This window comes from Rhizophagus irregularis, chromosome 14 (genome assembly GCF_026210795.1).
Source record: "Rhizophagus irregularis chromosome 14, complete sequence".
Classification (NCBI taxonomy): domain Eukaryota; kingdom Fungi; phylum Glomeromycota; class Glomeromycetes; order Glomerales; family Glomeraceae; genus Rhizophagus; species Rhizophagus irregularis.
In genome coordinates, this window is record NC_089442.1 from 4525540 (window position 1) to 4539359 (window position 13820).

At 29.5% G+C, this 13820-nt stretch overlaps 2 protein-coding genes across 2 annotated transcripts; one reads left to right on the top strand and one right to left on the bottom strand.

Annotated features, from left to right (window-relative positions):
• Positions 1-7355: 7355 nt before the first annotated feature.
• Positions 7356-7974, bottom strand: OCT59_006662 (uncharacterized protein; the record flags this gene model as incomplete). Its single annotated transcript, XM_066141414.1, has 3 exons — positions 7356-7454; positions 7533-7689; positions 7904-7974. 3 exons carry the CDS (start codon positions 7972-7974, stop codon positions 7356-7358), a joined length of 327 nt encoding a protein of 108 aa, XP_065998202.1.
• Positions 7975-9546: 1572 nt separating this feature from the next.
• Positions 9547-10065, top strand: OCT59_006663 (uncharacterized protein; the record flags this gene model as incomplete). Its single annotated transcript, XM_066141415.1, has 3 exons — positions 9547-9631; positions 9763-9860; positions 9937-10065. The coding sequence occupies 3 exons, from the start codon at positions 9547-9549 to the stop codon at positions 10063-10065; spliced, it is 312 nt and encodes a 103-aa protein (XP_065998203.1).
• Between the last annotated feature and the right edge of the window lie 3755 nt (positions 10066-13820).

Genomic DNA, 13820 nt, shown 5'->3' on the forward strand with positions numbered 1-13820 from the left:
ATTACATTATACTCAAATAATCCCTTTGAACATACAAATGCTGTTTTTTCTTTGTCTTCTTCTTTCATTTCTACTTGATTAAATCCTGCCGCTAAATCTATACTCGAAAACCATTTTGCTTTCCTGTATTTATCTAGTAATTCATCCATTCTTGGTAAAGGAAAACTATCCATTATAGTTATCTTGTTTAACTTTCTGTAGTCAATACAGAATCTATATTTTCCCGTTTTCTTTCCTGCTAATGTAACCGGTGAACTCCATGGACTTTTTGATTTCCTTATCCTTCCTTGTCTTAGTAATTTATCTACTTCTTCGCTTATAAATTTTGCCTTCTCATCTGTTTCTTTGTATCTTCTTTGCTTTATTGGTTCTACCCCATCTTTTATTTTTATCTCATGTTGTGCCGCTTTTGTTCTTCCTTCTATTTCTTTGTCATATTCTAAAATATCTTGGTATTCTAATAATAATTTTACCATATTTTCCCAAATTGGTTCTTCTACTTTCCCTATACTTAATTTTTGCATAAATTTTTCACTTGGTTCGAGCATCTTTTCCGTCTCTCTCTCTTCAGAGCCAAGACTCTCTATTTAAAATTCTGGTGCATTTTGAATACCTCTCCTTCATCATTACTTTCATATTCTTCATCGTCCTCGCTCTCCTCACTTTCATATGCTGCTTCTCTTTCATATCCTACCGGAATCGTTATTATTTCTCCCTGTTCTTCTATTCTTAAGGTATGATCTTCGAAATTTATTTTTGCATTATACAACTTCCATATGTCATTTCCCAAAATTAGATCCTCTTCTTCCGAATCGATTACTTCAACTTCTTTTAATATCTCCAATTCATCTTTGTATCTCAAAGTTATATTTGCCTTTCCTAATGCTGCTATCTTTTGTCCATTTGCTATTGTACATCTAAATTTACTCTTTCCAAATATAGGTATATTCAATCTTCTTCTTAATTTATCTGTTATCACACTTACTGCTGCTCCGGTATCTATTATTACATTTACTAATTGATCTTCAACTTCTAATTCTGTTCTCATTGCTGTGGTTCTCTTTTCCTCATTTTTCATAGTTCCCACCGAGTGTAGTCAATTTTTCTCGTTTATACTTCTTGGTCTATACGTTCCTTCCCTCAATTGCTTATGATACTTAACATTCCCGTTTATTAATTGTCCATATGTTATATTCGCTCTACAATTTTTCACGTCTTCCACAATATCATAAGGTGGTATTCCGTCAGTTAATCTTGGTCCATACTCTCTGGGTTTTGTTGGTCCTCCTGCTTCTCTCCATTTTCTTAGTCCTTCTGTTGGGTCGTAATAAGCTTGTCTTTTATTGCTCCATTTCATTCCTTTTGGTCTTATCATTCTATCCCCATTTTGTTCAGTTTGTTCATGTATATAATTTGGTGCCGTTGTACCACTTGGTATTTCTCTATCGTCCATTCTATTTCCCGCTTCTCTTAATTCTTCTTGTAAATTTCCCTCTTCATTATTATTTTTATATCCCACTATTGGACTCGTCCTTCTTGATTGTCTTCTTCCTTTTACTGCGTCATCTTTTGCGTATAATTCATTATGATAATTTAATTCTCCATCTTCATAATCATCGTAATAGCCTTGTGTGTAATATATTCCGTTATATTGTGGTTCCTCGTATCCATATTCATCATAATAATATTCTTCTTGATCATCATATTCGTCTATCATATTTACTCTCGCATTCCTTCCTTCGGGACAATTATTCTTATAATGCCCCACTCTATTACATCCGTAACATGTCGGTACCCTATTCTGATTTAATTGATAACTATTCCTATTACCATTATTTAACCTTTTTCCCATATTCGGTCGATACCTATTCCTATTATCGTTATTTAATCTTCTCTCCATACTCGCTACTTGTGCTTCTAATTTATTAATTCTTGCCTTTTCTTCAAACGCTTTAACTAATTCGTCCTCATAATTTTCGTTCAATGGTTTTGCGAACATATTTTGTCTATTATCATCTTTTCCGGTATCTATCCTCGTACTAATTGGTTGTCCTATTGCTTTTCTAATAAATTCGTCCTTTGCACCTTCTTCTCTTACTGCTATTTCTATTGCTCCATTTAAGTTCCCTGGATTCTGTCTTCTAACTTGATATCCTATTGTTGGTTCCAGTCCTTCAATATAAAAATCTACTTGATATTCATCTGCTACATCAGGAAATTTTATAGTGCGAAAAATTGCGTAAGTTTACGATTTTGTAAGTTTACGAAAGTTTATGGCATAATATTTCGAAAAATTTCAAAATATTACGTAAGTTTACAATTTCGTAAGATTTATGTGATATTACGGTTAAAATATTACGTAAGTTTTCAATATCGTAAGATTTACGCAATATTACGGTCAAAATATTCTGCAAATTTACGAAACTGTAAACCTGCGTAATATTACGGTTGAAATATTTTGAAAATTTACGAAACTGTAAACCTGCGTAATATTACGGTTGAAATATTTCGAAAATTTACGAAACTGTAAACCTGCGTAATATTACGGTTGAAATATTTCGAAAATTTACGAAACTGTAAACCTGCGTAATATTACGGTTAAAATATTTCGAAAATTTACGAAACTGTAAACCTGCGTAATATTACGGTTGAAATATTTCGAAAATTTACGAAACTGTAAACCTGCGTAATATTACGGTTAAAATATTTCGAAAATTTACGAAACTGTAAACCTGCGTAATATTACGGTCAAAATATTCTGCAAATTTACGAAACTGTAAACCTGCGTAATATTACGGTTGAAATATTTCGAAAATTTACGAAACTGTAAACCTGCGTAATATTACGGTTGAAATATTTCGAAAATTTATGAGATTGTAAACTGCATATGCAGTAGAACGTATACAAGGGCATGTGATACTATTGAATAATCAAAAATAATATAAACACCTTTTCTTTTATATAAACACCTTTTTTTTAAGTTTGGGAAAGCAAATTTATTTTTATTTACGAATTTTTTATTATTTATAATTTTTATGTTAAAAATTAAAGTAAATTCTAATTTTTATTATAACTTAATAAAAAAAATACACATTTGATACTTGTTCGCTACTATTTTATAAAATAGTACCCAGGCTGTACGGCGTGGACGTCAGTATCAGTCACAGCCCAAAAAAAACGTGAGTCTCCAGCCGATATTTGGTACGGACTGGGCCTAGCTACACTTAATAAATAATAAAAAAATAAAAATAATTATCTTCTTCTACGATACGTAGGTAAGTTTCTCCTTTGCCCTACGATCATCACGCGACTAAAATTGATCAAATTTATCAAATTTAAAACATGAACGTAAATATTAATTATAAATTTTATTATAGTATAATTACCCGGCCTCTCCCAAAATCTCGTTCTAAATTCACGATAATATCTTGCGCCGGTACGCGTCCACAGCCGCCGCCCAGTGGTTACCATTACGATAAAGGACATAGTTCTAAATATCAAAATCAGTTTGAATATTCGGTAAATACATTTAATTTATATGAATGTAATGTTATTTATTTACTTACATGGTAATCCCCTGACGAGGTTCCTCCACTTTTGGCTGCACTGTTGCCCGGAAACCCTCGTTCGAAATATTCTATTTATTCTGATTCAATTAAATGGATTGGTTAATTTGAATTTAAATTCTTTCTTAAAGAAATTATAGATATTAGTCATATGAACCTATTGGCAACAGAGTCCCAAAAATCTTGGCGGCTTCTACCATTAATATTATGGTAGGCACGGTTTCTGTCGCGCGTATGCCGACAAGTTCGTCCATCATAGCCAAGTTCCAATGGACGTTATAGGAACGACGACGTGTTTGGCGAGGCATTATTAGATTTGATTTGATTTTTATAATTTGATTTTGGGATGAGTAAAAATTTGAAAGAAAGTCGTAAAATGTCACTTTAAATAAAATTTGAACAATACCTCTTTGGTTTGATTTTATTTCTCGTTTCAATTAAAATTTAATTTATTAGACTTTTCATCATTAAACATATTAATTAAATCTCATGCGGATATGGATTATCTAAATATAAATATCATGATTCTAAATATAAATATAAATCACTTAATTTATTTTAATTTTTTTTAAAAAAAAATCTTAGTTTGATTTCAATTAAAAATAATTAAAAATCATGTACATGATTTCAATTAAAAATAATTAAAAATCATGTACATGTTTTGGTTATTTAAATATAAATATCAATATATTATATTTAAAAATAAACCAATTTATTATTAGCACATTCTATTGAATTTTAAAAAAATCAATTTTTTTTTAAAAAAAAATCATCAATATATCATATTTAAAAATAAAACAATTATATTCTGATTAAATATTTTGCGTACATTTCTTAAAAAAATCATAAAAAAAAATCTTGTACGTCGTACATGCAATTACTAAATATCATCCCCTTGTGATAAATAAAAAATTACGCAACACAAATTCAACACAAACTCAACACAAATTTAACAAATTTAACGAAATTTGGCCAAAATTAATAATTTTTTACCAGAATTATCAACACAAATTGAACACAAATTGAACACAAATTTCAGTCACGATTTATTTATGTCACACCCGTGTTGTTAATAATTAAATAAATAAATCTGCATTTTATTTATGATATGGGAAACGTGACCATAAATTCTTTAAGGATATAATTTTATTAAAATAAATCAAAACTCCTATATCAAGTGACTAAAAAATATATTTATTTACGAAATATTCATTTTGTTTATCAAATCGGGGTACTATGTGAACGACACCATGTATAGACTCTATAGCTACAAAGTTATATAATTCTATCAATTTTAAGTGAGGACATCCATATAAATATGGGTTCCTTTTAGATTTAAAATCGTACCAATTGAATTAATGCGAGATTTAGCGGTGGGTCTGTTAATACTTCTGCTAACAATAAGGCCTATAAATAATAAATATTTATTAATACTTTATAATAAATTATTACATAAATTGGAAAAATACCTGTCCATAACAAAGTTCTTTGTCTGATATATAATCATTTGATTCTTCAGAATCCATTGAAATAGCTATGTCGCTAAACCATACTTTATTATGATACCTGTTTGTGGCACGCATTATGGCACCATTTTCCAGTGTTACCGATCCGTATATGTTTATTCGGGTTTCACCAATAATTGTGAACCCATCAAGTAAATCTAGATATGAATCCAGACAACTTATAAATCTAGCAAAACCGGTCTGCATTTTATTGTCTACGGAATCTTTTTTTTCATTAAAAAATGTATTTGCATCTTGTAAAGAGAAATCAAAGAGTCTTGCAGAAAATTTACAAGTGCGAGGTGTTTTTGCCGGATTCACTGAATGTTGAGACATTCTAATAGATATTGCTTGACGTTTTATCTATTAATTTAATTTCCATCTTAAGTTATATAATAAATATATACAATAAATAAATTTCCAAATACTTACAGTTCGTAAAAGCTGAGGTTCGACATCTTTTTTATTGCTAATTCGGTAGGGTATTTTAACGAAATATTTGTGGAGACTTTCGTAAGTTTCTGTGGTATAGCCATTTATTGCGCCATAAGATCGTATTGAGTCAATAATGCGATAAACCCATGAATGCAATTTAGGCAACTTCAAATTGGAAGGAGAAACAAATTTAAAAGCCTTGACAAACATCCGCGCCCATCTATGTATTGCATCCTAAAATTTAAATGTTAATTTAATTTATTTAATTTAAATTTTCGATTTTACTAAAATTTTAATACATACATTAAATTTCTCCAAGTCACTTTCACTAAATTCTTCATATCTACTTAAAATATACATTTCATTCCAATATTCGTACAATTTCACAAGATCATCATTATTTACAAAATTATCTACTTCGTTATTATTTTCATCATATAAATTATCAATAACAAATATCATGACTTTCATCAAACTTCGATATTCATTAGCAGTTAATCTTGCAATTGACTGCAGTCCATTGGAAAAAATTTTAATGGCGGGAAAACGTGGAATTGCTGCTAGACGGCGATCTACTTCTTCAACTAATTTATTACCATTAACATGTTGCAATTTTAAGATATCGCACGTGAAGATAATTTGATAACGAAATAAACCCAAATCTAAATGATGCATTCTGTCAGGAACAGTAGCCAAGTAGATATTTATATTCCTTGATAATATAAATATTTATAATTAATATATATATATGTTATTATAATTATTTCTACTTTTGCATACTTACGGCAAATCCCAAAAAAAATTAGGTACAGATTCTATGCAAACAGATTTTTGTGTATCATTTTCAAAATATTTACGCATTTCATCATGAGTTCTTAGTATTACATCATTAACCGATAAGTTTATATTTGCAAGATTGTCCCTTTTAATTAAACAGGAGTGACATGGAAGGCTTGAATTGGAGGATTTATAAACTAAACAAAAACTTGCGGCTTCTGGCCAATCTGCAATAATAGTTGAAACTCTAGGATAAAACCAGGTATTTTCATTATTTATAAAAAGGTCTATACCATCTTTTAATAAAATAATTGGTTCTAGTAAATGACGTAAAGATTTATGAAAGGTATCACAAACCAGATCTTTATTTGCAGCTTCTAAAATTGGTAAATATCCCAAAAGTTGCTTTGCATCCTGTTTATTACGACGCCATATTGGAATATTGCCTAATGAAATATATATTGGATGCAATTGACTTTTTCCTAATGTATCTGTAGTTGTTGCATCTGAATATAAAATAATTGATAATAATTTGGAACCAGTAGGTAAGGATTCTTGCGTAGTTTTCCACCATTTTCCAGTGTTTTGTTCACTGTAAATACTTTCTCTATTATACTATAAAATAATATAAATAAATTAAAATAAATATTATTTAAATTATTGAATTAACTAATATTTACTATTTACCTCATAGTTTTCGTAAGATAGCGCAAAATTTTGTGTTATGTCAGGAACAGTTAAGATATTTTTGATGCACTGTATTAAGTTTTGATAATAAAGAAAATAATCTTTATCCTTATGTTTTGTTATAAGAACTTTACTAAATTCTAAATTAGAAAACTTCATATTATTCATAAATGCTCGTCCTCGTTCAATATTTTTTGGTAATGGTGATTCTGTAAGATTTGAATGTTTATTAAAAAAACGTATTATTTCATTACCACCTTTATTGTTTATTTTATATTTCGTTACTAATAACATTAGATCTTTATAAGCATCATTAGAAATTCTGTGCAAGTTTTGGTATTGAGATTTTTGGGTTCTTCAAAAATTTCAGGCTCTTCAGACGAATCTAATATATTTTCAAAGTTACTATCTTCGCGCTCATCTCTGATATTGCACTTCCAATACTGTCAAATGACATATTTTGTACATTATTATCATCATCCACCTAAAATTATAAACCAAAATGAGTTAGTATAATTTGAGCTTTTTCTTTAAAAAGAATAATCTGGAATAACATAATTACCTCAACTTTATCATTTTCATATTCACTACTTAGATTACTTCTTGTATCCATTTCACTGCTATATTTTTCACTATCATTATTATCATCATCATCTTCTACTTCTACTTCTACATTTTTTAAGCATTTTTGGGCGTGTTGAGTATATGCAAAGCGTTGACTGAATATTCGCATACAAAGGGGGCATTTGAAACTCACGTTACTTAAATTAACGCGTCAAATTTGATGAAAAGTATCAATTCACTATTTAATTTATATGAGATTATGTGTGCTAATAAAATTATATTGCAAATTCATTGTAAAAATTTAATGAATTAATTGAATGGATTACAATTGATTGAGTTATTTGAATAGACACGACTACGCAAATTTACGCATTAATGAATGGAACTGGCTGTAAGAATCTGGTGGCTAATATCGCGGAATCATTCGCAATTTTACGCATTATAGCAAAATTTAAAATATGCGAAACACTCAGCAATTTTGCTGTCGGGAACTTGCCAAGTTCGTGGGTTGGCAAATCTAAAAATAAATGTAACAAGTCTATGATGTACCATATAAATATTGTTTATTATTTTATTTACTATTTCAATTTGCCGGCAACTGCCAAGTGAATCTGACAGCAAAAGTGCTGAGTGTTTCGCATATTTTGAATTTGCTGTAACGGGCTGTAAGAATTCGGATGGCCGGCTAATCATCTGATAATCAGCCGCAAATTTATTGGCTTAACACGGCAAATCACTTTTACAATAATGGACGGATGATCAGCCACAAATTTATGCGATAATCAGGTTATAAGCGCTATCAATCTGATCAGCCAAATGAGTTCACTGGCTGCAACTTTTTTTTTCCATGCATAAAAGCCCCCAGCATAGCAGTACGTTATTTTTTTATAAATTGGATTTGATTAATATTTCGATTGTACTATGTATGTGCTTTTACGAGAGTTTTTTTTTAAAGTTCTCTTATGAAAGTGTTACAATATTTTTTCGTAATATCACGATGCAAAATTTTTGCATTAGTACATTCATTTTTCGTAATATTTCGCATTAGTTCATCCATTTTTCGCAATATTTCGCAAGTTTTTTTTCTTTTTTAAGTATAGAATGGCGGAAATTACCACTATGACAGCTTGCCTCCTTTTTCTGAATTCCTGATTCATGTATTTCCCCCTTTTTCCTCATCCTTTTCGAATTTTCTAGTTCACCTTTTTCTCATATATTTCCTCTTTTTTCTCATATATTTCCTCTTTTTTCTCATATATTTCCTCCTTTTTTCTCATATTTTCGTTTCAAATTTATTATCATAATGGCTACAAAGCGTGGCGAGAAACGAAGAATTCGACGATAATGAAAGATTTTCAAAACGTAAGTATGCAGGTAGCGAAGCTAGGTGATGGAATATCCGATGATAAGTGTTATGGTATATATGACATAATACGTATCATATTCTTTATAAAAAGAAATTATATAATATATAGTTAAATTATATTTTATTGTTAAAGTTAATAAAAAAACAATAGAAAAACTATTAAGAACCAATTCGCAGATAATTTCTAAGCTTGAAGTTCTTATCACCGGACAAAAAAATCTCGAAACCCGTCTCGAGCATAGAAAAAAAGCTCAACGATAATAACAAAAATAATAATAATACAATAGATCCGGAGTATGTAAAGGTAATAAAGATGAATATTATTTAATGTAAACCTGAAATGCTAACCTCGTTTGATTAGGAGCTCGTTAAGAAGGTGTCGAAAATTTTATTTGAAAATTTTGTTTATCCTTCGCAAGACGAGTACAAACTCGCTACCGAAAAATATTTAAAAGACGAAAATCCGGAATTTATGCGCCAGTTCAAAAAAATCAATGGATTATTTTTTTCGAAAAAAAAATTGCCCCGACTGTAAGTTAAAGCAATTATGAATTTTATTAAATTTCATACTAACATTTTTTTTTAATAGTTAGTACAACAACATAGAAGCATACGAGGGACGTTCACGTCTAGAGTTAAAGACGTTATGTATTCTGTTTTCGAAGCGACTGGGCATAAATTACCGTCTATTAACACTAAGGCTAGTCCGTCAAAGATTCAGGAATGGAAGAGTAAGGCGGAGGTGAAAAGATGTTACAACAACCTATTTAAAAAGGTTAAAGATGGGCAACCTACGACATATATGTCGCTGATAATTGATGTTTGCGAAAAGAAAATAAAAATCCCTCAAAAACACAAATAGCGTATGCGATTAGCATATGCGAAACGTACTTAAATCCTAATAATCAAAACATTCAAATGAGCGAAAGTATAATGAAGTCGAAGATAATCAACAACTTAGTAAGTTTTTAATTTACAATTTGCAAAATGTGAATTATTTGAATTACAGTTTATTTATTTATTTATTGATTTTTAGCAAAAGTTGGAAAATAGGGATAAATTTACACATTCGGACGATGATTCTCATGATGGTAATGATGTAGACGATGGTGGTGATAGAGCAGCTGACGATAGAGCAGGTGCGGCTGATAATGGTGCTGACTAACGACAGAGGGCCAACGAACGATATGCGGAACGATGATGCGGCCAACGACAAGGCGCGCGAATGGTGCGGCAACGATTGGTGGCGGCCAATGATGGCATAGCTGACGATGATATACTTTCTATTGACTCTTATAACACGGAGGAGGAAGGTCGGTATGTAAATAGTTTATTAGAGAATTATGGGTTGCATAAAAAATAAATATTATTTTTTATATATATCACACGTAATAGCATTTTTTTTACCATAATTAATATAGTTTTAATAAATAAAATGGTTATTAATTCTTAACAACACGGGTGTGACATAAATAAATTGTGGCTGAAATTTGTGTTCAATTTGTGTTCAATTTGTGTTGATAATTCTGGTAAAAATTTGTTAATTTTGGCCAAATTTCGTTAAATTTGTTAAATTTGTATTGAATTTGTGTTGATAATTTTTAATTTATCACGAGGGGATAATATTTAGTAATTGTGCATATACAATTTCTGTGATTTTTTAAAATGCGGATTTCCGTAATTTTACGATATCGTATTTTCTGGCCAATCAAAATTAGGCTGATCCTTGCATGTGATTTAATCATTTAATCATTTAATCACGCACGCGTTTTTGTCTTATTTATTTTTGTTTCTTATTTCTTTATTCTTTTGTTCAATATTTTTAATTTTTTTGTCTCTTCTTTCTATTTATATTTCTTTAATTATATACAATATATTTACATATATTTCATAATTTATTGCTTTGCAGGTATAGAAATATTTGTTTATTAATACTAATTATTTTCATTTTTTTTTACCTCTTTGTTATTTTGTATCGTAATACTAACAATAATATCCATGTTTCCTTTATTCCTTTTTACTTGTACTTTAATACTAACGATACTAACAATACTAACAACATGTTTATTTTTTCCTTTCTCTTTATTTCTTTATTCTTTTGTTCAATTACTTTGCAGGTATAGAAATATTTATTTATTAATACTAATTATTTTAATATTAACGCGTTTTTTTTTACCTCTTTGTTACTTTATGTCGTAATACTAACAATACTATCTACGTTTCCTTTATTTCTTTTTACTTGTACTTTAATACTAACGATAATATCCATGTTTCTTTTACTCCTTTTACTGTTTCTTTAACTCTTTTTACCTTAATACTAACAATAATAACAATATTTCTTTTATCTTTATATCTAATACTAACGTTACTATAGCTGTTTCTCTTCTTTTTACGTCTAATAATATTGTTACTCTACTCTTTCTTTTTTTTACTTTTATGTATTCTGTATATATTAATAAATACTTGTAATTTTTTATGATTATATCTAATAAAACATACATTATATAAACTTATAGTACAGAAAATGAAGTATTATTTATCGAAATATTTTGAAATATTACGAAATATTAAGTTGTGTAAAATCACAGAATATTACGAATCGTCAAATTATGGAACATTACGCATCATAGAATTTCGAAATATTTTAAAAAGTTGCGAAGTATTACGCAGTAAAATTACGGAATATTACGAATCGTAAAATTACGAAGCCTTGCATACAGTAATATTTCGAAATATTTTAAAAAGTTACAAAATATTACGCTTACGCAAACTTGCGGCGGGTCTGAAAACTTACGAAATATTATGTAAAATTACGAAATATTGCGAACCGCAAAATTACGGAATATTACAAATCGTAAAATTACGAAGCTTTGCATATCGTAATATTTCGAAATATTTTAAAAAGTTACAAAATATTACGCTTACGCAAACTTGCGGCGGGTCTGGAAGCTTACGAAATATTATGATGTGTAAACTTGCGCAACTTTTCGCACTATATAATTTCCTGATGTAAGGCATGTCCTCTAGTTGCTATTCTTAATATTTGTCTAAATCTTCTTGTATATTCCTCAACACTTTCATTCACTTCTTGTCGAGTTTTTCTTAATTCTAGCATTTTCTTTCTTCTAACATCCTCTCTAGTAAATCTCCTTTTTATTCTATGTTTTAAATCGTTATCATTATCTGCATCTACCCAATTCACTAAGTGACCTGCATTTAATTCTTTCATTTCATTGTACCATTGTGCTGCTGCTCCTCTTAAATGTGCTGCTGCGTATGCCGCTTGTCTTATACCATTAGCTCCTGCTGTTTTTCCGACCGCTGTAAATGCTACCTCAAATTGTCTAACCCAATCACTAACATCTTCATCTTCTCTTCCATAAAAGAGTGGTATACTAATTGTTCCTCCTGCTTCATTCCCTGCATTTTCGATCCTTTCTATCAAACTTTCTCCTGCTTCTACTGCTGCGTTCAAAGTATTAGCTGGATAACCTAAAGCATTCTCTATCAATCTTTTTATTTGGTTCTCAGTTGCCATATTTAATATATTCTCTTGAAATAAATCTCGTAAATTGTAATCAGATAATTCACTTTCGTTGTCAGAATTTTTAATATTTAATGAACTATTCGTATCTGAGTTTTGACTTAAGTCGATATCTCCTCTATTTATAACATTTTCAATTTCATCTTCAAATTCTTCTTCATTAAAATTTTCAATATTTTCATCCCATACTTCATCCGGACTTAATATTTCTCCAGTTTTTTCTGAATCATCTGTATTATCTTCTTCTGATTCTTCATTATCACTCTTTTCACCACTTTCTTCACTATCTATTATTCCTGCTTGTTCTTTCAACAACTTATCTAACTTTTTCTTTAATTCTTTTTCCGACTCATTTTTATTTTCTTGAAAGATTTCAATGAATTCTTTATCTAAAATTTCTCCATCTGTATATCCCATACTAGTTAATCTTAACAATTCTTCTTCAGTTATTATTGTTCCAATATCTTCAAAAATCTTCTGTAATCTTTTTACCCGATCATTAATTTCATCGACATCTTCTTCCTCACAATCTTTGCATATGGTTTTTCCTAATCTAAACATATCATTCATCCATCTTATTTCGCATCTTTCGCACCAGGTTGTGTTCTCATTTAACCATTTGTGCACCTCTTTTCTTAACTCTCTATCTTCTAATTCTATTATTCCCATATACCTTTCTATGAATTCTTCTGTTACCATTATTCGATTATTAACTCCGAACTTCTTCATTCTTCGAATTTCCGATACATCTATTTCGTATCCTAATTTTTCTAAGTTGTTTATTAGATTCTATTAGTTCATCTTGTTCGTTTTTCTGCGCTTCTTTGATACATTCCCCGCATTCGCTATCCGCCTCTTCCATTTCGAACCTTCTATTACCACATTTTTCACATATTATTGTTTCTTTTTCTAACCATTCTTTTATCCTCCGTTCTTTTTCCCTCTCATCCATTTCCTCTATCTCTTGAATTTTATCCATAAATATTCTTGTTACCAATATATCCATTTCTATCATCAACTTTATTCCTATCTTCCAAATGTACCTCAGTTGATCTTTATCCATAGCATTTGACCTTCTTCTTAATTCACTAAATTTCCATGATTTATCTCCTATTATTATTTCTAATTCTTCCTCAGAACTATTTTCCAATTCGTAACTTGCTGGACTATCTTCACTTTCTGAATCTTCTGGTTCTTTTGTAAAACCCCTAGTATCTATAAATATTCTTATTATCTTCTGTACCATATTCTTATGATGTTCATGAACATTATCTATTTCTACATTCTCATGTTTTATTCCTCGTATTAATTCTTTTACTTTTTCTTCACTTTCTGCTATCTTTTCTTCTTCATACAATAATTCCTTGAACTTTCCT